Source organism: Aulonocara stuartgranti, assembly GCF_965226115.1.
Source record: "Aulonocara stuartgranti genome assembly, chromosome: 2".
NCBI lineage: Eukaryota > Metazoa > Chordata > Actinopteri > Cichliformes > Cichlidae > Aulonocara > Aulonocara stuartgranti.
In genome coordinates this window covers 27,659,100-27,682,775 of record NC_138940.1, presented here as the reverse complement: position 1 = coordinate 27,682,775, position 23,676 = coordinate 27,659,100, and the positions used below count along the sequence as shown (strand labels likewise).

The window sequence follows — 23,676 nt, the reverse complement described above, 5'->3', positions numbered from 1 at the left end:
CCATTAACTTCAAATGTACAGAAGAGGAGGGGGGGGGGAGAAAAGAAAGAAAAAACTATCTTTGAAGACTAGTGCTCATTCTGGATAATAAGCAACTGAGCTGGAGGGCTGTGTCCATCTAGTGTTTGGACTCTGTAACTGTAACATTAACATGAAAGATAGCATTACAGTATGTGTGCTACAGGAACATAATGTGGTTTCCTGAGCTGTAAGCGTGTGTAAATGTGTTACTCTAGTTTGTTCTGCACTTCAGCACGACTTTCTTCTTGCATTACATCCCTCTAGCTGCAAAGATCTGCACTGATTGCATGCAATGCTACAGCAAAACAGCAAGGAACCAAATCAGAGGAAGACAGTCATGGGTTTAAGAAAAAAAAAATTAAATGGTTTAAACCACCGTTTTATTTGGCATAATTTAAAAATCATTTCACTGTTAGTTCATTTATACAAATATGCTTTTGTTATTTATAAAACAATTACAGATTTCTACAAATCAAGTTCCCAGTGTAAAAGCGTAGTACCACGCACACGGTAGCATACAGCTCCAGGACACAGACACAGAGCCCACAGGTGTATGTTCCACTTTAACAGCATCATCTAAGTGAATTTGGGACATGGAAAGAAAAAAAAAACGAACTCACCACAGATGACAGTTTTTAACATAACGTGCACTTACATTCAACTCTCCACAAACCTATCTGGGAAATGTTCACACATCTTCTGGCAGATGTCAAACCGCATCACTGTTATCACAAAAACCTCTTGCTCGGTTTGCACTTCAGTTATTCTAGACTTTACACCGGCCACAATCTAGGCTGACTTATTATATACCCGCTCAAAGGTGTACATGAAAATAACTATAGTAAAAAAGGGTTTCTATATTTGCTGCCAGCTGTAAGCAAAAAATAAAAAATAAAAAGAGCAGCTAGTCATTACAAAAACTATTTTACAAAAACGTATAAAAATCTTCAGATGTGACAAAGCACGTTCCACCTACACACCTTTTTGCTAACCATATGTGCAAGTTCCGCTTGTGCCTTATTCCACCATGCAATGCAGGGAACCGCAATCTGTTAAGAAGTGTGGAACTCAAGAGCTTCGTTTCACAAATGCAAAGACTTGCTGCACAAGATGTCAGTTTAGCACCTGTGTCTTTAAAAAAAAAAGTCTGCAAGATGAGTGTATTTACTGGCAGGAAGTAAGGCAGAGGGCTTCTGAAAATTCACAAAAATAAAACTCTTGAGTTGGGTGGGACCTGTGCTTAAACATCTTGTGGCACTTTCAGAGCTACGATGAGAAGCTTTGGGTTTGACGAAGAAGACTGCTATTGTCTTTGATTTAGATAAGGCACCTAACCAAAAAAATAAAGGCTCCTTTCATATTGTACAAAAACTTCTATTACATGATTAAAAAGGGAGCCATCACGGTTCTTCTATGATGAAACCAAGACAATAGCGAATTACAAGTATATAGCCAATGTAAGCCAGTTAAAACATATTGCTTTACTGATTCAGTTAAGCGGTGTCATAATTGATGAATTTCAGTGGAAGACAATAATGAAACTGAAAAGAAATATGGAGTTCTGGTTTATCAAATTGAAATATTAACTACAACACACATACCTCTTATTGATCAAATAAACAGACTATTACAAAAACATTTACCTTTGGCCGTACTTGTAGGTTAAAAAAACATTTATGGAAAAAAAAAATCATTTACAGAGTAAATTCACTATAATTAGACAAAATACAGCCTCCTTGACCACCACCCTATCAGAGAGAAATTCTTAGGCATGTTTTTAAATGGCACTCGGTGTGAGCTTCAACAGTTAATAAGTAGACAGAGAAGCTTCACGACAACCTGACTTCCTGACTGCGTAAGCTCCAAAACTCCTGTACCAGCATCAGTTAATGTGGCTGAGTCTTTATTACACCTGCTCCTCCATTACTGAAGAGGACAAATGGTGTGCTGCTTTTAATGGGTCTGGCTTATCTTCAAAGACCTACTGGTTCTTCCGTGTGGAGAAGTGAAAGAGCAGTGCGAGAGGCTGAAGGGGCAGCCTGCCAACAGCTCTAACACACCAGACTGAGCACAAGGGAATTGTAATAAGGGAATTTAACCTTTAATCTGTGCATTTGGTTTAAGGGCTACTGGCATTTCCCCAGGAGTCATCAAACCATGTCTGGGCTCAAACTGCTTGAAATTAAAACTTGTTCACCTTCTACTCGGCTGTTCATTACGTCTAAATAGTCAAAGTCAAAGCATCTTGATGGTAACCTTGCTTGAGACTCATGAGATGCAACCTAGGTGAGAATTTGAGGTAGTCATTAGTTCTCCACCTGAACAAAGGCAGATCTCTTCTCTCCAGTCAAACAGGGTAGCTTGGTTGGTTTGTTGGTTTAGATGTTATTATGGCTTGTGACAACCATTATCAGCATTTTATAAGGCAAAGCAGAGAAGCTAAAAATGTAGAACAGATGTAAAATGAAACGTGTAAATATCAAAAGTTAAAATGCAAGAAAAATAGAGGAGAAACGGTCAGTCGCTCTCATTAAGGCATGGTCACTTTGGTGATGATGGCAACACGGCGAGATCCTCCTGGCGATGAAGAAGGAAGAAAGGAGTAACAGAGGAGCCAAAAACTGCCAGAGGTGATACGGAGACAGCCGATTGGTGACCTTTGTTCCTCAGCCTTCCCTTTGCATCCGTGGATCTCCACCATCCCCTCTCCACAGTCCAAATCTGGGAACCATTCATTACAAAAGCACACACTTTTCTTTTTTCTTTTTCGTGACTGGATACAACACTGCCCTCACAGCTTCAGAAAACACCTCCTTGACCCCATCCTGCAGCAGTGCAGAACACTCCATGTATTTAACAGCCCCAATCTGCTTGGCCAGGGCATTGCCCTGCTGCTGGGTTGTAGGGACCAGACCCTGCTCCTTTAACTTCTTCACCGTTTCTGCGTCACTTCTTAGGTCCTTCTTGGTGCCTACCAGCAGGATGGGCACATTTGGGCAGTGGTGAGACACCTCAGGGTGCCACTTGTGCCTGACATTGGCGTGTGAGGAGGGGCTGCCAATGGAAAAGCATATAATGAACACATTGGTTTGGGGATAGGACAGAGTGCGCAAGCGGTCATACTCCTCTTGGCCTGCCGTGTCCCACAGATTGAGGCTGACAGTGCGGCCATCCACACTCATCTGAGCGCTGTAGTTGTCAAACACTGTGGGAATGTACTCTTCAGGAAAGGCATTGGTTGTATAAGAGATGAGCAGGCAGGTTTTACCCACTGCCCCGTCACCCACCACCACACACTTTATGGTCTGCATCCTGCCTACGACCACTGGGGCTGCAGCACCTGGCAACAGGGGGGGAAAAACACCTGAATAACTGCTAACAGCAACATATACACATACTGTGTAGTGATAAACATGCAATTTCATTCCCTGCATGATCGTTAACCGGTGAAGGGATCATAACACAAGATATCCGTTTTATTAGCAGTACAGCTTTTCACCCAGTTAGCAACTGAGCTAACTGTCCCCGTCGTTAACTAATCGACGTAGCGTTCATCACCGTTACATAGGTACGGTCCAATTCCAGATGCTCCCTAATTAACAAACTTTATAAAAGTTGTTGTCCAGGAGAGGCCGGGGTGTGAATGGAAAACAAGAGGCATTTTTTTTACCGGTTGTTTACACTTTACTGCTGTTCACTTTTAATACTAGGCGTTCCCCTAGCATATAGCTACTCTCTTACTAGCATCGAGCTAAGGAACTAGCGAATTTGGTGGCTAGCGAGCTAGCTAGTTAGCAAACAAGCTGAAACTTGATTTACAAGTCACTTTCTCAAAAAGATATGTTTAGGACCAGTTATTGCCCCACCAGCTTCTCAAAATTCCTGCTCAATTTTTGTATATACTTCAGAAGTAGTTTCGGGCTGTACGAAAGAAATATAACGGTTTTCATGACTTACCGCCACTTGGCTTTCGATCTCTTTTTGCCTGGTATAGTCAATCACAGCCGCATCCGGGGAGCTGTCTGTCACGTAAAAACCGACGTAGGGAAGTAATGCAAGCTGGTAATTGTAGTTCTATTTTGAGTCAGTCGTTTGCATAACACTAGATGGCGGTGTAAAGCTATTGTCATGACGTTGCACTCATGTAGCCGAAAAATATGCGGAGCCAAAGAGAAAAGTAAGAACAAGACGAGGTGAGTTGTACACTCACATTAACCAAGTCACTTTTTACTTAAATTGTGTATTTTTAGGACACTTTTCTAACAGTTTTATTTGACTACATTACCAATATTTGACATAGTAACTAAATGCTAAGTCAACTTTTCAAGTGCTAAACTATCCCTCCTTTAAAATATGCTGTAGTATATCTCATTAATGCAATAATAATAATAATAATAATAATAATAATAATAATAATAATAATAATAATAATAATAATAATAATAAACCTAAATGGAAACATAAGTGCTTAATGTGGTCTGTTTATTCTAGTTAATATTCACATTAGAGAACCTCTTTCTTAAAATGTGTCTATTTAATATTCCATCCATCTGTTTTCTTCTCCTTATCAAATTCAGGCTTGTGGAAGGGGGGCTGGAGCCTATCCCACAGGGGAAGCAGCAGTGTTCACATATTTAACTTAATGCAGGATCAGCCTCAGGATGTTTGTGACATCTATGTAAGCATACAGAAGTTAAGCCAATGTGGGACAGAGAGTAGAAGGGGTTAAATTGCTATACACAGGGATGCATTGGCATTGTGGCTATAAATTGTAGAATGTAGCTGGCATAATACACAAAGAACAGTAAATCGCAAAGATGCACAGCAATATGATTGTATATGTAATGTGGCTCAGTGATAGGAAGGAATCAAATTATTGTGATTATGTTGTTCACGCTTTAGTCAAACATTTTCTTAGTCCTCCTGGAGAGGAACGGTTACCAATGCTTTCCTCTCATCGTGGGGAATTATGGAATTCGTTACCGGGCTTCTTCACTGCCCATTTTTTTATTCCGCTCTCAAGACCAGCCTCTTCTTTTTGACTTTCAACACAGTTTGAGATGTTTATTTTTTATGTTATTGTTTTATACATTTTGAATTTTATCTTGTATTGCATCGATGCTTTTATTTGTTAATAAATTGCATTAACACAAAAGAAAATACAAAATACATATATGTGCTTATAAACTGTAGAATTTAGCTGGTTTGATCCACAAAGAACTGTAAACCTCAGAAACATATGATGGTATAGGAAAATGTACCCCAAGGGTTAAAGGCTAATCCAAGGAATCAAATAATTTGCTTGTGAATCAGTTTATTCTGGTAATGAAATGCACAGAATTACAACATGGCTATTTAATTTTAATAAATACTTCTCTGTTGGAGCTTCTGCTCCATGACCCTGTATTTGTCAGAGTAGAGACGTCAGTTGGGCCAAGGATGATTTTTAAGTTCCTCCAGGGTTAGGCGGTCTTTATGGATCTGGTTCAGAGAACCTGACAGAAAATCCTTGCAGTCTTTACAGAAATAAAATAGAGGTGTCACATTTTTGTGTTCCTGTAAATTTACATGTGGATGATCGATACAGACAAAGGCAAAGATAACACAGAAAACACTTCAAACACAAATTGCAACAGGTTGGGGAATCAACATCCAGCTTACCGTCTGAAATGTCGCTACGTGTCCTAGATTTCGATTTGGTGGAGGTGTCTGGGAGGATGTAGTGCAACAGCTTATCCATCACAGTGCCTAGCTGCAAAACTGTGATGCAGTCTGCTGTATTCGCGTTGGATTCATACAAGTCCAGAGTTATCTCTGAAATCCAGAGAAATATTAATAATGGTGAGGAATTCACATGGACACAAGATGCATGGACAGTCCAGAACATTTGAACACTGGGACTGATAACCTACCACTTCTTCGAGTGACTGCTTCTGGAGTAAAAGTGGCTCCACAGCCAAAATCAATGTATTTCACTTGTCAATACATTGAAAGATCAGCTGATACTTCAATCACAATGTTGTTTGCCTTAATGTCCCAATGAAATACACCCCTGGAATGCATCTCAATAGCTGCATCTACCAGCTTTCTCATTATATTCTGACAAAGAAAAGAAAGGTATGTTCAAGCCACAAGCTTTGCATTATCCATGAAAGATTGCTATATATATTATCTCACAAAAGTTAGTAGACCCCTCACATTTTTGTAAATATTATTTTTTTTTTTTATTCTATCTTTTCATGGGACAACATTGAAGATTTGGCACTTTGATACAATGTAAAGTAGTCAGTGTAGAGCTTGTATAACAGTGTAAATTTGCTGTCACCTCAACATAACTCAACATACAGCCATTAACGTCTGAACCGCTGGCAACAAAAGTGAGTACCCCCTAGATGAAAATGTCCAAATTGTGCCCGAAGTGTTAATATTTTGCGTGGCAACCATTATTTTCCAACACTGCCATAACTCTGTTGGACATGGAGTTCTCTAGAGCTTCACAGGGTGCCACTAGGCTTCTCGTCCACTCTGATGATGACATCAGGGAGCCGGTGGATGTAAGAGACCTTGCGCTCCTCCACCTTCCATTTGCCCTACAGATGCTCAATAGGATTTAAGTCTGGAAACATGGTTGGCCAGTCAAGTACCTTTACCCTCGGTTTATTTAGCAAGGCACTGGTCTTTTTGGGAGTGTTTTGGGGTTGTTATCATGTTGGAGTACTGCCCTGTGGCCCAGTATCTGAAGGGGTGTTCTCACTTTTGTTGCAAGTGGTTTAGACATTAATGGCCGTACATTGAGTTATTTAGAGGGGACACCAAATTTACACTGTTTTACAAGCTGTACACTGTTTATATTTTATGAAAGTGTCTTATCTGCAATGTTGTCCCATGAAAAGATAGAACAAAATACTTACCAAAATGTGAGGGGTGTATTCACTTTTGTGAGATTCTGTATTTCCTTCCTACCACTCACTTACCTTAACCTCACTCTCATGCAGAAACCTGTTTCTGCATTGCAGATACACATCCAAATCGATGGTTTTTTTCTGTCTTTCAAAGACCATAATAAGTTCGTTTACTGAGTCTAACCACTCCAGTAGTACTGGGGTAACATTGCTGCTTGTATTCTGTGGTCCTGCCCCAACTTTCATCAGCAATGCCACTTCCACGGGAACTTTGGTCATTTTACCATTAAGAAGCTTTAGAACCAGAGAAAATTTAGGTCAGTGTTCAAACAATGAATAATATGCGCCATGTGTTCAGGCAGGACATTTTCTTGACATGCTGTGAAATATTCGTGTTTCTCAACACAAACTTTCCAAAACAAAAAGCAAAAGTGTCAAGAGAAAGGACAAACATCACTTACCATTGGTAGGCGGTCGACACGATTCTGAAAAACATGTTTTATAACAACCTGCATTACAGAGAAAATGTGGTTTAGAAAAAGCACACAGTGCACAGGATTTACTAGAAGAACTGTGAGCTACACATATAACAAGTCATACTCGGACATTGTCTTCTTTGTGTTTTCCAAAGTAGACAGTCCCGTAACCTCCTCCACCCAGCAGATCCAGCTCTTCATATTTTGATCCAAAGTCCTCTACAGAGACACAAAACAGACATGGGGGTCTTGATTATTGCATGGAAAACAGCCAACATTGGCTTAGCTTATCTACACATTTATACAGGCTTTGTTAGAATGTCCTTACTAATTATCAGATGAATACCAGCTAAGCTTGGAGATTTTCTGAGGAAAACAGCCCTTTTACTAGCTGGAAAGGGGCTCTGTCATTGCATATAGGATTTCAACATATTCTTACCTAGCCTATGACTGTTGTATGTGCTGGGTAAGGGGACATCAGTCTTGTAAATGGAGCGGCTGGACTCCTCCCTTGAGCTAGATGTTTTGCTCTTTTCATTGAGTGGCTCCTCAGTTTCATTGTGGCTAGATTTATGTTTGCCACTCTTCTTTGTGAAAGCAGCTGCAAAAACGAAAAGCAATTAGACCTCTGAACTCTACACAGGGGCTCAGAGCTGATCAATAACAATAAAACAAAAGTAAATATCTCTGAATGTCTTACTTACACTTGTCCTCAGCGCAGTCTTTCCTCGTGCTGCTTATGAATTGTCCATCTGGCTTCCTGTCTTCTGTTCTAAAGAACCAGGGCTCAGTGTGGCCTTCTGTGGTTTGAAAAAAATATCAGTTTGTTAATGTGATGTTGATGTTAATGTAAACCAAAAAAATCAAGCAGGTAGACTTATCCCACCTAGATTATTACCACCACTCACAGCACGTGGAGCAGTAACAGTTGGCCAAGATTTAAAAGACATTTTGACATTTCTTCAGATATTTTCTCTTTGCAGTAAACTCACTGTTGACATTTTGGCTTTTGCAAGTTGTCTAGTTGGAACTATGATATACCCTCTTTAAATAATGCTGTGATGACACCATAGAAATCTAAACTTCTAATTTATGCTAATCCTGTCTCCGTGGCTACAGAATATCAAGTCAAATATTTCACTGTCTTGTGTCACCTTGTTATTTTTGGTTTCTTTTGATTCCATATGTCAGATTTTTTTTATTTTATCCTGATGTATTTTTATTTCTATGTTCAGCACTTTGGCCAGTGATTGATGTTTTCTAAAGTGTTTTTATAAAGAAAGTTGGTTGGCAAATGATTAAAGAGCAGGTTTGTGTAACTACACCCAGGAGAAGTAGCAAGTCTGGGACAGAACATAGAGGCAAACAATGATTCACTTTCACATTATCACTCTTGACCAAACTTTTCCAATATAGGCCTCTCATTCTAAAAATAGACCCGAAAATATGCCCATATTGCACTTTCAATCAGTCTAACTGCAAATGAGGAAGGCTGTTCCTGCATTTGCCCATTTAAAGAGAGGTCTGCAGACTTAAATTTCTCTGCATACAAACAGACCATAAAAGACCCTGTTGTGTATCTTTTGGACCTCATCCTCTTTGATGAGCAGCAGTCTTTAAGCTCATATATCACATATTCACCTTCAGACAAGTCATTATTCCCACTAATCCAGTGCATTCAGATCACTGCAGAAAGAAGCTAAAAAGAGGGATCACTTTAGACTGCTCCGTCTTACACCCCTGGAGATCTGCTGTTGATGTCACCACTTATACACTGTGGCAGGTTAAAAGGCCAGCGGTGACCAACAACCGGACACTCGAGAACACAAAGAGGCACCAGTTTATTGCCTTTCCCAAGAGGTTCTGGCGTCACCGAAGCCTATAAAGGGAGAATTCCCACTGGGACCCCTACACCCACAGTCACCCTCCACCCCACCCCCTGCACCCCACTATTCTGCCAGGAGATTCCCCGGGACGTCTGCAGCATTTCCATGACTACAACCACTGACAGGAATGGGGGTGACTGTGTCAAGAGATGTAGCAAGAGGGAGAGAAAAATGGAGGGGTGACAAGAAGACAGCAAGAGCTGCAGCTGAAAGCAAATACATACTGAACAGACACAATATATTTATAATTTAAAATAAAGAATATATACTGACAAGCACATTTCTCAGACAATAACAGTTTCACATCGCTATCTTTATTTCTCTTCTGTTGTTTACAAAACCATATAATACAGCGAATAACAACCACTGCTATTCAATAAACTTACTCTTTTGATATAAAATAAGCAAAATAATAATAACAATCCCCCAACAGCCTCTTCTTCAGTTTATAAAGTGCATCATAATGATGAGGCCTCACCACAACAGGATGAATAGTTCAATATTGTACCGAGTTCGGTTAGGACTGTAAGACAGCCATGTTTGAGAACACCATGATCACTTAACAGAGAGGTCACAGTATTCACATTTGGACGCATTCCTAAAAAAGAAAAAGAAAAAAAAGTGTTTTGTTCCATACAAGAGACTGAAACGGTTTGCCAGATTACACTTCTGGCAGCACACTTGTACATACAAGGCACAGAGTAGTGTTGCATTTTATTACTGTGACTTAAGTATCAACCTGTTCTACAACTGGAGACAGAGTTTTCTTGTCCTATTGCCTGCAAAGGACACAAATGGGTGTAAATCGAGGTAGACTGTAGAAAATCCCCTATCCTGTGAAACAAGAGATGAAGTATCCCCGATGCTCCCACCTCACGGTCCTATTGCACATGTAGAAACCGAGCACTCAGACTACACATGCATGTCACACAAATCTATTTTTAATGAGCTCAAACAAACAATCACAAAACTGTAAAGGCAGGAGAAGTTTGAGGAGGCACTTATTCATGTCCATCACCTCCACAGGGGCTGAGCAGCAGGAGCGGTGGAGGTGGCAGACCCTCGGGGCATTTTGGGCCCAGGTATCCTTGAAGCTGTTGGGATTTTAGAACTAGCAGGAGTGGGGCTTGTGCTTGTCGTCTTGGCAGTTTTATTTCGAGCTGCCGATATGACAGCCGTACGTATGGTCTTGGCTGTGGCCGAGGATGGGCTGTGGGCAGTGCTAGGCTGACAGGGAACCTGAGACTCTGAGTTTGGGGCGAGGCGTTTGGAAACGCGGAGAGGAGTGCCTCTGATGAAAGGTGGCTGGGTGCTGCCAGAGCCTTTCTCTGGCACAGATCTGTTTGAAGTCCTGCGGGCCAGGGTGGGCTTCCCCGGAGCCTGCGCCTCACTTACAGTTCTCTCCCGTGTGCTGTTACTTCGCTTCACCTCAGCCGCTCGAGAAATAGGAGATGAACGCATAGACAGACTACGAGGAGTAGCAAGGCGGGTAGGAGTTGATGAGTTTGTAGGGGGTGGGTTTCCACATGAAGAATCTGTTTTAGAGCGTACCCTGGGAATGCCCGTGCTACTGGAAGGGCCTGTACGTGACACAAGTCCCCTCTTGGCTCCTATCCCACTGCGTACAGGGACCTTCATGGTTCGAGCCTCTTCCTTTGATGTCAGAGACGCTGGGGTCGACCCCTCTCGAAGGTCAACCTCCCTTTCTTTCCTCCACTTGGAGCAAAGGCTCGGTGTTGGTCGTGGGAGTGGGGAGCCTGGGGGTGACAAGGCGTCATAGGATCTAAGGCCTTTCACCAGAGTGTGGCACTCCAGCGTTTCACCGACACGAGAATATGACCTCCCCGTCTCCCTCTCGGTACTTGGCAACTCAGGATCCTCCTCTGGCTGTGACTGGCTGAACTCCGGCAGACTGGAGGGCATCCAAGTCTCCTCCGCAGGTGTGGACACCACATCTGTGTCTGTCCGGTTTGTTAAAACTCCATCAGGCAAACACGTCGCAGCACTTGGTTCAATAGAGGGTGTGTCTCTCGTCTGTGGCTGCGACTGCTCCTCCACTGGAGCGCTGACAGATGACTGCAGTTTGGTCTCAGATCTGGAGTACCTAATGAGCCCAGTACTGTTGTCACTACAAGACTGTATTCCACTTGTATGAACAGATGGTTGTAATTCCTCATTGACACAAGAGCTGTTGGATTTTGAGTGAATAGGATGATTACTGGGCATTACTGGCAGGCCAAAATTCTGCCTGTAAGTGGAAGTTCTGCTTTTAACACACTGGGTTGGTTTGCTATGAATAGAAGCAGAGTCTGTATAGGAACAGTTAACTAAAGCCATGTTTTCATGTGAAAAATCCACTTCTTTTTCAGTTCCCGTTAACTTGGATTGGTTTTGCCTCAGATAAGAAATACTCTCAGGTCCATGTTGTTTCACAACAAAGCCACTTTCATGCTGAGAATGACTAAATGTTGCTGCTTCAGTGTTTAATTTTGTTTCTTGGCTGTGCCGAGCCGTGCTCCCTCGGCTCAGGACGGGTCCTTGGTCAATGGGGGAACACATGCCATCAGTCTCTGGAGAGCTGCAGAGAACAGCAGAGGTCTCGTGGTCAGAGGAGCTGTTTGAGTGATAACTGGTTGATGTCGGGCTGCTGCCCAGCTCAGGGAAGGGTGAGTTGTGGAGATGGCTATCGTTGTGAGAGTGTTGGAGGTATCTGCGGGAATCAGAGCTTCTAAGACTACGACGGCTCCAAGTGTAGCTTAGATTCCTCTCTAGGAGTTTTTCCAGCTCATCCTGGCTCTCCTGACTGGGAGGCTCTCTGGCGAGGCTCAGGTCTAACCCAGTGCAAACTGCCAGAGAGCGACGCTTTTCTGCCATCTCACGTTGGCGTTCCAGACGTTTCTGTTCTTTCAATTCACGTTCTGCATTTTCCTATGGAAAAATGAGAGAGAAAGGATAGTTGCTCACTCATCTTTAGCATACAGTTAAAGGTTCTATGATACAATTTTCCTATCGACAGCTTCTAACCTGGACTGCTCTTTGGAAGCGGTGGCAAAACAAATGAAAGACCCTGCAAGCCTCCTCCAATTTAAAAGTGCTGTCATCTTCACAGAAAAACTCCACCAGAGCCTGACTCGACATCTTCATACCCTCCACCTCGTCCTCTGCCTCCTTCAGACGCTCTTCAGCCACCTGTAGATACATTTTACATGAACATATTCATTACCCCTTCAATTAAAGCCCCAAAACTTGAACTTGAGATAACCTGCCTCAAGTTGGAGACAGTCCATTTAAAAATCTAATTTTTTGCACACCTCCAGGAAAGGCTGCGTCTGCTTCTGAATCTCTGCCTCAGTCTGTATATTTGCCTTGAGGGCCGCAACTCTGCTTTTTAACTTGGCCAAGTCATCAAGCACAGACTCTTCACAAAACCTGCAAAAGGAGGAGAGGACAAATACATACATGCAATCATTTTGTGAACTGAACGGAAACAGGTGGATAAACTGTATGTCTCAACAAAGGGTGAATAATTAAAGACTGGAAATAAATGATTGCACATGATCGAAAGTGTCTAGGAATTTGTCATAAAGAAGACCTATTATGCTTTCCACCTTCTCGTCATATATCCCCTTACAATGATGCATGCTCATAATAAACATGCCCAAAACTTCATATACAGAGGTCAGAATCTGGTAATTCCTGTTATCTTGGAGTTCAGGCTGCAGACTGCTTGGAAATACTTAGACATTTTCTATACCTCTATTTTCTACACCTCTTCCCTCTATATGGTCACCCCAGCTGCCCAGCCACCCACTGTTCAAACTTTCAGTTTTTCAGGGGTAGCCAACCAGAAGAGCCTTAGCTTAAAGTGATGGGGAAGAGAGCTAAAACGGCTCATTTCATGATGGCGTGTGAACTCCATCAAAGCCTAGCATAAGATAAGTAAGGATATTATAAGCTGAGAGTCATGTTAAACTACTCTAACCAGCAGGAATTAAAATCTGCAAATGAGCAAAACATGTCCCCTTTAAATATTCTAGCAAGAATGCAGGAGCAAGGGTGCAGGAATTGAGAGTCTCAGAGAGATAGTCATCTCTTAGCACCCAGCTGTAGTCACCAATCGAAATGAGAAAATGGTCAAAATGTCCAGCAGCTTAAGTAGTGGCCATCATACCCCACTGTCAATCATGCATCTTTTGCTGACAGCTGGGTGTTTTGTTGTTTCAGTAGAGTGTTTGAGGTATTATTGTCATTAACAATGATCATGCAGACTAAATAACAGTAGGATATAGATTTGGGGGGAAAAAAAAGACTGACCTGGAGGCGGAGCCAACATGACCTAGTTGGCTGGGAAATGACAGTAAACTCTGGTCTTTTTTCACAGCTTCCTGTGGAGACAAACACATGATTAATCATCCATTGTTTCAAAGGAAGCAAAACATCATTTACCAATGGTGAGAAAAATCTGACGCTCTGCAAAGCAATCTGGTTTGAGGGCCTTGAACTACTTTTTTTTTTTTTTTTTTTTTGAACCAACACCAACTGTATTTCTTCAACTGAAAATAGGTACTATATTTCACGGCATCTACATTTCAGATCTTACCATAGCAACAAAATGCAGCAAATTCATGCCTGGCTTGTTGGCTTTGGTGTCAGCCAGCTTCAGCAGCGATGAAATTCGAAAACCAGCAGCATTTCCTGAATATCCACCCTGAGAAGACACGCACAAGGTCAAAACAAAACACACGCACAACACGTGACAGCTTTAAACAAACAACGATTCAAAACCCAGGTGCGCAGTCTGAACGGCGCCTCTGAACACAAACCCAGACCACTAGCGTTTGGGTAACTGTAAACAGATTAAAAGAATCGAAAGGGAAATAAAGAAGCACTCACTGCATTCATATAGTTCCCCGCTTTGAGGACCAGACGAAGGATGGAGTGTAATTCTGGGCAGCTCAGCAGTTCTAGGAGCATAAAAGACAGATTTAATACTGTGCCTCATGGTTGAAGGAGTGTGAATGAAGCGGACATGAAGGGCATGAAATAAGTCAGCAACTTTGTTCTGACACTTAAATTGACTATTGCACTACACCTTTATTTTAAAAAGTTGCTAGCAGCAGGTTACTCCTAAATCTTTAAAGTATTTAGCATCCAGAATAAGTCATCTCATTTGCATCCTGACTCCTAGGATTTCTGCAAATACAAGCATTTAAAAAAGGGCAACAGGGTTCCCAGATCTTTATAGTGGCGGAGTACACAACTCCCTGCTGTTACTTTACCTCGGGCTGCTTCCCTCAGACATCTGGCTGCCACACACAGAGAGGTCACAGCAGGGTCAAACTCTTGCTGCAGGATCATGGCATCCAGACGAAGGCGAAAACTGGTGAAGGAGGGAAAAACGGGGGAACAGATTGATCAGTGGAGAGTGGTGATTGATGACAGGGACATCAGGCACTGCACTGGTTAAATAAGCAGTCGAGCATCAGTGAAAATCAATTTGAAAATAGGAGTTAGGTTCTTTTGGAATACTTTTTTGGGTAAAAAACAAACAAACAAAACAAAACCCCAAAAACTGGGGGTTGATAAAGAGCGTACCTGGGGACTTCCACCAAAAGCAGCATGAAAAGATCAGGCTCTCCAAGCCAGCTCCGGTCCCCGCTGAACTTCTTAAGGCGAGACTCCTGACGGAGAATAGAGGCTGGGTAAAGCTGCCAACATCCCATTAACAGTCAATTCCACTATCTCCTAGTGTGGTACTTCTCTAAGAAACACAGACCACATCACATGCAACATGGTGTAATGGCTAACTCTTGATCATTCTAAGCAGAGCCAGATGGTGAGTTAGAGGAGGGCGGGAGGAGAGGAAGAAGCTTGTCACTGTTGCGTTTGTATGCCAGAAAAGGCACTTTACCTCCTCATTGTCAGGCAGCAATTTACAGAGCTCTGTGAGCTTCTCCGCTCCGTAACGGCCTCCGGCGCCCTGCCTGATATCCTCAACTATCTCCTTAGCCGGCCTGCGGAAACACAACAGACACAATTCAGCATGACGTAATTTGCCAAGCAATACTCTTTTCAAGTCAAGGTACAGCTACCCAAAAGAAATGAGTACAATCAGCTCCGGTTTTGCAATGATTGCACAATAAAAGAGGCTTATCCTGTTCTTATCAGTCCGAGTGTCACGGAGGGAGGGTCAGTTGACGCCACACTGGCGATGCAAAGTAGCATATCCACTGGGCAAATAAAATGCAGACATGCACAGACGACGGCTGAAGGACAACGGGGTGAAAGAGCAGACACTGAGATGACTGGGTGTTTGATCTCTGTATTCCTTTCTGCAAGTGACACATCTGTCCTCCATTTCAGCAGTTTTCCCATTAGCCTCTCCCCAATTCCCACTACAGCACATCACAGGCACTAAAACTACAGTTTGCAGCCTTTATCCTCAAACAAACTCATCTCATTCATGGCTCAGCTGTCACATCCGAATCTTATTGTCTAACACCAACGGATAAAGATCAACCTACGAAAACATGTAAAAGCAGTGCATGAGGGGGAAAAAAGAAAAAAAAAAAGGGACATCTATTTCTAAACAGAAAGAGCTTTTGTTAATTGCTCCAACAAAACCCATTGAAAAACCAAACAATCTAAATAAAAGGAGGAAATAATATTGAAGGGGGGCTACTAAGACACTGATAATACAAAGACTTGATTTTGTCTACACTCCACCCACATTTGAGCAGTAGCTCTGTCTGTCTTCAGACAGAGGGCAAATAAACTTCCAACTAGACAGATGTTTGTGTACAGAAGAAGCTCTTTTCACATAATGGCTTCCCCTACATGTCTCAACAGATCTAGTTTAGAAAAGAAAAGGTTTTCAATTGAGTCTCTTGGAGGCATGACAATCCCTAAACTTGGCACGTCGTACTCCTGCAGTTTAAAGTACACGTAGTTCTGCTAAGTAGATATCGTTTGTTAGTTTCATTCCATTTCAGATGTTAAACTGTATGCAAATGTATATACATGACTATGAAACCTCTCGTTCACTGCAAGAAGTGCAGCTTTGTTTGAGCCAAGCAAACATGCTAATCGGGCTTTTAGATGAATATGACAAGCCACCAGTGGGGTCTCTCTCTGCAGGGGGGGGGGGGGGGGGGGGTAGCTTTAAGATTAGACACTCTTTAAGGGCACCAGCAGGTGCCGACAGGCTAAAGCCAGCTGCTTGTTTACCACCCTCCTTCAAGATCCAAGCCAGTTGTTCAGGGTACACCACCTCCTCCTCCCTGACACCAGACATCCTCTCTCCTGACGAAGCTTCGCACTTTAACACGGACACCTGTCCACCTTTGACATATGGCCACTCTCTCCAGTTTAACTCAAGTCAAATACTGCTCCCTTGGGCACTGCTGTATGCATCCCACTTCAAACGGCCTCCAGTACTGGTGGCGGTTTGATGAAATGCAGAGAAAAGGCCTAGCTGTTGGCACTGCAACTAAAAACATTATCCATGCAATACAATTTACTTCCTCAGCTACTCTGAGATGTCAACACACGTAAGAAAAATCACCATATGCTTTGAACTAAAATGGGCAAGGACTTCTCCAGCCGACAGCCCAAAGCACAAAGAATATCAAGTACATAAAGTGATATGAAACAGGAAATAAATTACAGTACCCCCACAACTTATATAAGGTGGGACAGCCAACAATCTTAGGTGCCTCTGTGATGTAAAATTGGTTGGTTCATTGACAAGAATATTAGGCAGTCTGCCAGAAGTTATTCTTAGGCCCTTATCTCTTTTATGATGCACAAGAAAATCTCCAAACTTAGATCCTTTTTGCCCTTAGCTGCTGTAAACAGGTTGATTCCTGCATCAGGCAGAGCTCTCATCACATCTGCTTAAACTGATAAGTGGCAATTAGGAGATATGAACAGATTACTGCTGTACTTGTTAAACCACTCTGACTGCCTGATAACTTCTACTTTGCTTTTAAAATTATTACTTTGAAAAAGGCCAAATTAATCCCTTATGTAAAACGGTCTGCCTATTGAGATTAGACTGGCTACATCATTAGAGTCCCTTGAACCTCTTCTTAAAAAGGCCTTTATGAATGTTTGCTCTGTAGCTGATTTCTATGCTCCTTATCTTCTTTCCTTCTGACCCGTTTTGTTTTATTTATGATATGTGTTTCTTTAATGAGTTTTTTTTTTCCTATGACCTCTTTGTTCTTTCTGTGAACCAACTGAAACATTTCAACAGTAAGAATTTCTTAGGCTTACATCTTGAACTGACGTAGAAATATTCCAATGTTCATACTGCGTTTGGAGTCCAATAAGGAGATCTGTTTAGAAAAAAAAAGAAAAAAGAAAGAGGACAAAAAGCAAAGGACACATTGTGAGAGCAAGAAAAACAAACGAGCCCAATATTTTTTAAAACAGTCTCACCATCTACATGATCTTACCTCCTCTGAGCTATCCTGAGGGGATCTGCAGTGCAGCAGTGAAGAGCGCCGTCTCAGGGTGCTGGTTCGGTCCCGAGGCTTACTGTCCTTCTGACCAAACAGCTCATCCAGGGAATGGAGGTCTATGGGGAACTCATCTTCATCTGGGGCCGCCCCACTCCACACGCTCTTTCTCCCCTCCACCTTCTCTTTGGGGATGCGCTCCCAGTTCAGCTTCCTCAGCCGGCTCCGACGAGCGCTATCCGCCCGGCTTAAAGGTGAGGAGGAGGAAGAGGTGGAAGCCGTGGGGGGAGGCGGGGGAGGAGGCGGCGGCGGTGGTGGTGGAGGTGCTAGAGGAGGCGGTCGAGGAGCGACCAGCGCCGCGCGCGGCTCCATGGTCGTCACTTCCGCAGCGGCAGGAAGGGCAGGCTGTGTTCCATGAAAGGCACGAGATTCCTTGATGGCCACACTCAGGTTGATGTGCATAGAGGCAGCCGGGCTGTTTGAGGGAGGGTCAGTCTGCCTTTCTTCCAGTGATCTCTTGTCCAAAGGTCAGGCAATAACCCCAGTCTAGGAAACAAAGCGGCAACAACAACAACAACAACAAAAAATCTTATCTCAGACATTATTGAAAGCAGAAACAGTCGGTGTAGAGTTTTGCAACTGAAAACCAGTCAGTCAGCTTCCAACTAGGCCAGTGAGCTCCAATGACTTCAGCCTTACAACTGGTACAAGCTAAAAATCTGAGCCCAAGTTCAACTTTCAATGAAAGTTCAAGGCATTTTTTTGGGAAAGCATTAGCTGGGCAGGATGAGCTCTTCCCCCTCTGCGACCTGTTTGAACAGCTTGTCCCATCCTGTTCAGTTTCACCTCACTGAATGCGGGCGCGCACACACCTCCACACCGCCTTTTCCTCTTCTAATTAGAAAATATGGAGACCGGTGAGGTAAGACGCACAGTTAACCACAAAGCCCAGAAATAAATGCTCTGCAAGCTTCTTACGTATTCCTTCTTCACTTTGGGGAGGGCATCATCTGAAAGTGGGTTGAACACGCTTGCACCAGCAGGTTTTTAAGCAGGATTAGTAATGCAACTGAGAATGACTCAGAAGTTTCAAAAGTCTGGGTTCAAGGGAAACGCTTTAATCTTTACACGGCTTTGGATTTGGGGGAAACACACACACACACACACACACACACACACATACATCCTCTCGTCATTTCTCGCGTTCTCCAAATGAATCATAAGGTTTGGCAAACTTTTTTCACGGACGCGCTTGATTTCCAGTCTGTTCCACTGCATGCCGCGCGGGCGCGCTGCACAAACCGGTAATCTCAGTCTCCATCATTTAATGAGATATTCATCTTGACAAGCGAAAATATTATCTGACAAATCGTGTTGCCCAAGAACTCGTGGAAGGATGAAATGTTACATGGAAAGTGAGCTTTGTTTTTCTACATCAACGCAATAGCATCCGTTACTTTTTCATAAGAACGCTCTTAAAAAAGAAAAACATTTTTTAAGTTTCAAAAGATTTCTACTGTTGACATTTAGTGCATTTTTTTTTTATAACCTGGTAGTTTATCGCTGTTATTTTTGCGTAGATCTAACTTCGGATAAACATTCACTTCATGTTGCTCGACAGTGTTCCAATTATTTAACACGTCTGATTCTGGTCCTAATCAGGTTTACTTACCTGCAGTTTCCGGCCACAGTTTCCAGTGAAATTGTTTAAAAAAACTCCAACAAGAGCCACAGCTAGAAACATCGAGGTCTTAATTATTTTTTTTTAACATATATACATTTTTTCCTATGTCGTTTTTGTCCCGGTAACTTGTGCCACTCCACTCGCTGCACTCCTCTTGTCTTTCCAAACTTGCAGGGAAACTTCTACACTGCACGACGCGAACGCGCAGGCGCACGCCCCCCACACTGATATGCCTTTATTGTATCCTCCCAGTTTTCCCATGGGCGGATTTAGGGTTTTTTGAAGTTTTTATTAGATCATCTTTAATCCACTTTCAGATTTTACAGATCCTGCAATGGCGATAAATTTATGAAATGCTTACAGTTTTGGAAAGGATTCAATAAGGTGTTAATATCTTAAACAAAATCAATAACTCAAAGCCTTAACTTCACATATCACTTTAATCTTTCTTTTATTGGACTTAATACCTCAGTGGCTTTGTCTACAAAGTCCGCATAAGATTGCACACGGCACCTTGTATTATGTCAGGAGCCCTGCCGAAAACTTGATAAGTGTCTATTTCAGAAAAATCATTAATGTGGGCAAGACCTCTGATGTGGGAATTGTGCAGAAAGGCTTGATCGTGCTTTGGGAAAGCTTGTGGGGGTTTTTTTTGGGGGGGGGATCAGAGCCTGAGAGTTGGACCAAAGGTCCATCAGACCTGGGAATTATGTGTGTATCTCTTCCCCAAAGCACAGACGGAGGTTATAGGTGAAAGCGAAGAGGCTAGATGTCCCTGTGGTGTGCTGAAATGGCCCAGGTGTTTGAATGTGGACTCATAACACCGACCTTTCATCTGAGGTGCCGGAGCACCCTGGCCCATGTCACCTGGTTATCCTGAGTCCGGCTCAGATAGCCCCTCTCAGAGGCCACGCTGACAGGCACTCTTCATCGCTTCTGGGGCTGTGGTAATTAGGAGGTTACGACCCCAAAGATCTGTCCATTGTTGTGCCTGCGCAGTAGAGCATGTTGTAGTTTACCGTGCCAGAATAAACCTCTCTCAGGAACTTCACTTTCTATTCAGTAACTACTTGTCAGAGTACAGTGTATTTCCCAGAATACAAGGAAATGCCACTGTTGAGAGGCAGAAGCTTTATAGTCCATAAAGAGTCTGAACAATCCGGCACAATTCCACATATTCTGACAGGATTCATGCAACACAGCCAGTGTGACAGCAATTAATGAATAGTAAGGAGTTAACTTGGCTTCCCTTGCATTCTCCACCATTGCAAGGAGACAAAACAGCGTGTGATGTGTACAGGCCCACTTCCAGCCGGTCCTCTTTGCATAACAGTGAGCTTCGAAGCCTGTGCTTCTCTTGGTCTATTCTTCAGTGAGTCAATGCGTATGTTCATGTGCAAGATTTGTGTGTGAGCCTGTGTAAGTAATCAGTGCATTCAAGTTAACCAGCCCTTTGCAACATAGAAGAGCGTGTAACAGAAGTGTTTTTCTTCATCAATACTTCTCTGATGTCTTTCTGATGCTTTACCCTGAGTGGAAAAAATGAGGCCCAACACATGAGAAGCCAGTGCCAACTACCCCGTCGCTCAGCCTTTAGTTTAGTGGGGTCGTTGCAGCCATGCAGCAAGTGTTAGTCCTTCGCCATCTCTCCCTCTTAATCTCTCTTTGAAGTCTCAGGGGGTTATGTAAAGGTGAAGGCTTTTAGCTGCCCACTCCCCTACTGTATACACGTATGCATTATAGATGAAGTGTTGACACTAAACCTAAATAATGAGAGGTGCACACACAGAGATAAACACAAAAAATGCTTTACAGTACTTTAGGAATGGTGATTTCTTTCTATCTATAGACCTCTGTTGCAGTTTTTCACACTTCAGAAATTAATCCGGATGTCAAGAAATCAATACGCACACACGCATGCACCAGATGCCCTAGTTATTAAGTGTGCAAAAGTGGCAGTAAAACTGTTCCATGTGAAACTATTGATATCGCCGTATGGGGTCTTAGTGTTATTCTGCCTCTGGTGAGTCTGGTCTCCCTCCTGGGGTCCTGGCAATTTCCATGGCGAAGTAAATAGGTCAGTGTGACTATGGCTCTGCGGGAGTACTAAACACGTGCACAGACATGGCGTGCCTATGTGTGCATGAGAAAACTGCACGTGGATACACACACCTGGGTCAGAGCCCATTTGGTTTGGGGAGGTACTTCTAATCAAACCCAGCTTTCCTTAGATCCTTCTTGGTTATCCAGCTGCACTCAGATCACGTGCAGTGACCGCAGTCTCTGGCTTTGGTCAGGCCTCTTGATAAGGAGAGACAGAAAAAGACAGACAGCACACATACATTGTGACTGTCTACCTCCCTTTTCCTTAATTATTTTTCACATAAACACATGTGTGCAGGCATGACCTCTTACACTACATTGCTGCTTCATACATGAGACCTTAGACTGTATTCATCCCCACTCATAGATAATAACAGAAGACACAAAGAGAGGCTTACACATACACATACACACACACTGCTGCACAGTGTAACTTTAAAGGTTCACAGACAGGCCGTTAGACAATGATACAAACATCATGGAGACAGAAAGAAAAGAGGCTGTGTGAGTCAAGCTTGTGGGGAAAGAAAAGCATGCAATGATGAGAGATCTGTGGAAGCTTTCACTTTCTTTCTTTTTTTTAAAGTTTTCCTCTTTTTGCCAAAGCAAACACATCTGTGTTTTACTCTGTAGACTGATTTTGCAGAAACTGCTATGAACTGACTAACAGACAAGAGGTGTGACTGAACCCCGTAATTCCCTTTGTTAGATTGTGCACACTGGCTATGTACTTTTGCTGCATTTTTAGCATTAGGTAGAACGAGGCTTTTAGATGTGCCTGTGTGTGTATTTAAATTAAACTCAGCAGAGTGGAATGGAAGGGGAGACTAAGGTGCTTGTGGTCAGATGTCCTTGGGGTGTATATGGGAGTGGGAGGGTCAACTTTGTTAGTCTTTGCACATCTGGCCACTAGAGCCACTTCCGACTCCAATTAGGATTTCCTGAGACTCAATAAAGGGGATTATTGGCCTGAAAAAACACTCGGACAGACTCTCCCACCCTCCGTTGCCTTCCTGCCTCAGCTGCTATGGTCATTGCGCTAGTCAGAAATACAGTCGCACTCCACTAACAGTTCACAATGGCACGGTGACATACAGCGACATAGACAAATCAGTCCTTTTCTTCCCCTTCTTTTCTTCTTATCCCTCTTTCTGTTTTTTACGAGATGTAGTAAGACCTTTATATTTGATCGCTGCTTTACAGTCTTCTCATGTATAAAACAAGTCAAGCGCTTCATAAATGTCATTGAAGGAATGGAAAATAAATTTCTCCCTAACTGGTTTCATGAGATACCCGCAAGAGTCTGGATACACTAAGCTGTGGTCAAAGCCCCGCAGCAGAGTGCAGGGGAGTTGGGGTGCAGTGATAGGGGGTCCCGAGCAGCTGCTTGTGTGGCAAGAGTGATCACACAGTTAATATTCAAAGGGCTGAGTCTGTCGTAAAGAAGCCACTAAATAGAGGTTGACAAAGCGCGTCGGACAAACAAAGACTTCGCCTTAAGTAGGCTGTGTATATAGCATGAAGGGCAATGAACGGATGAGTTTTGCCGGGGTGGTCATGTATGGAGTCTATAGTGAGTTTCAAAGCAGGGCCCCCTGCTCTTCATCCACCACCATCACAGTTAACTCCAAACTCAACAAACACAGTGCTCTGATTCTAATTATCATTATTATTATTAGAAGTAGTAGTAGTAGTAGTAGTAGTTGTTGTTGTATTTTTAGAAGACTAAATCACTGTGTTTTGTTTGTTCATGCATGAGCTTTTACTTTGCCTTTGTTTGCAAAAACCACCCAACATTCAGACAAATTCTACATTCTTTCCTTTGGTTTCCATTGGAGTATCAGTTGTAGTGTGTACGTGCTTGATGTGGAGTAAAGCCTGGCAAATTCTCTTCTACATCACCACACATGCACAAACCATGCATGTACACAGACATACACACAGACAGTCACTTCAACTATCTAAACCTAATTATTCCCCCCACCCCGTCTCTCTGTGCCAACCAGTGATGTCACCCATTAAGAGAAACTGGGGCTGTTGGCTTGGTCCCTGAGGGCGGCCATGCAGGAGGAGAGGAGAGGATGAACCCCAAGAGTTTGGCTGGATCTTGTATTGGGGTTGCAGGGATTAACCAGTCTGCTT

General features: G+C 42.9%; 3 protein-coding genes across 3 annotated transcripts; all 3 read right to left on the bottom strand.

The window, feature by feature from the left end:
* Positions 1–379: 379 nt before the first annotated feature.
* rhogd (ras homolog gene family, member Gd) lies at positions 380–4,068 on the bottom strand. The gene is made up of 2 exons (XM_082556033.1): positions 3,979–4,068; positions 380–3,361 (listed from the first exon to the last, which is right to left on the bottom strand). The coding sequence occupies exon 2, from the start codon at positions 3,330–3,332 to the stop codon at positions 2,757–2,759; it is 576 nt and encodes a 191-aa protein (XP_082412159.1). The 5' UTR covers positions 3,333–3,361; positions 3,979–4,068; the 3' UTR covers positions 380–2,756.
* A 1,262-nt stretch (positions 4,069–5,330) lies between these two features.
* LOC309689223 (serine/threonine-protein kinase pim-1-like) lies at positions 5,331–9,392 on the bottom strand (the record flags this gene model as incomplete). The annotated part of the gene is made up of 8 exons (XM_082505496.1): positions 5,331–5,537; positions 5,683–5,835; positions 5,934–6,120; positions 6,996–7,217; positions 7,385–7,432; positions 7,524–7,618; positions 7,839–8,000; positions 9,350–9,392. 6 exons carry the CDS (start codon positions 9,390–9,392, stop codon positions 6,001–6,003), a joined length of 690 nt encoding a protein of 229 aa, XP_082361622.1. The 3' UTR covers positions 5,331–5,537; positions 5,683–5,835; positions 5,934–6,000.
* Positions 9,393–9,577: 185 nt separating this feature from the next.
* On the bottom strand, positions 9,578–19,637 carry fhdc2 (FH2 domain containing 2). Its single transcript, XM_082502081.1, has 12 exons — positions 19,420–19,637; positions 17,745–18,293; positions 17,563–17,624; positions 15,197–15,299; positions 14,881–14,966; positions 14,565–14,665; positions 14,179–14,249; positions 13,886–13,993; positions 13,600–13,670; positions 12,597–12,714; positions 12,310–12,474; positions 9,578–12,213 (listed from the first exon to the last, which is right to left on the bottom strand). The coding sequence occupies exons 2-12, from the start codon at positions 18,207–18,209 to the stop codon at positions 10,300–10,302; spliced, it is 3,264 nt and encodes a 1,087-aa protein (XP_082358207.1). The 5' UTR covers positions 18,210–18,293; positions 19,420–19,637; the 3' UTR covers positions 9,578–10,299.
* Between the last annotated feature and the right edge of the window lie 4,039 nt (positions 19,638–23,676).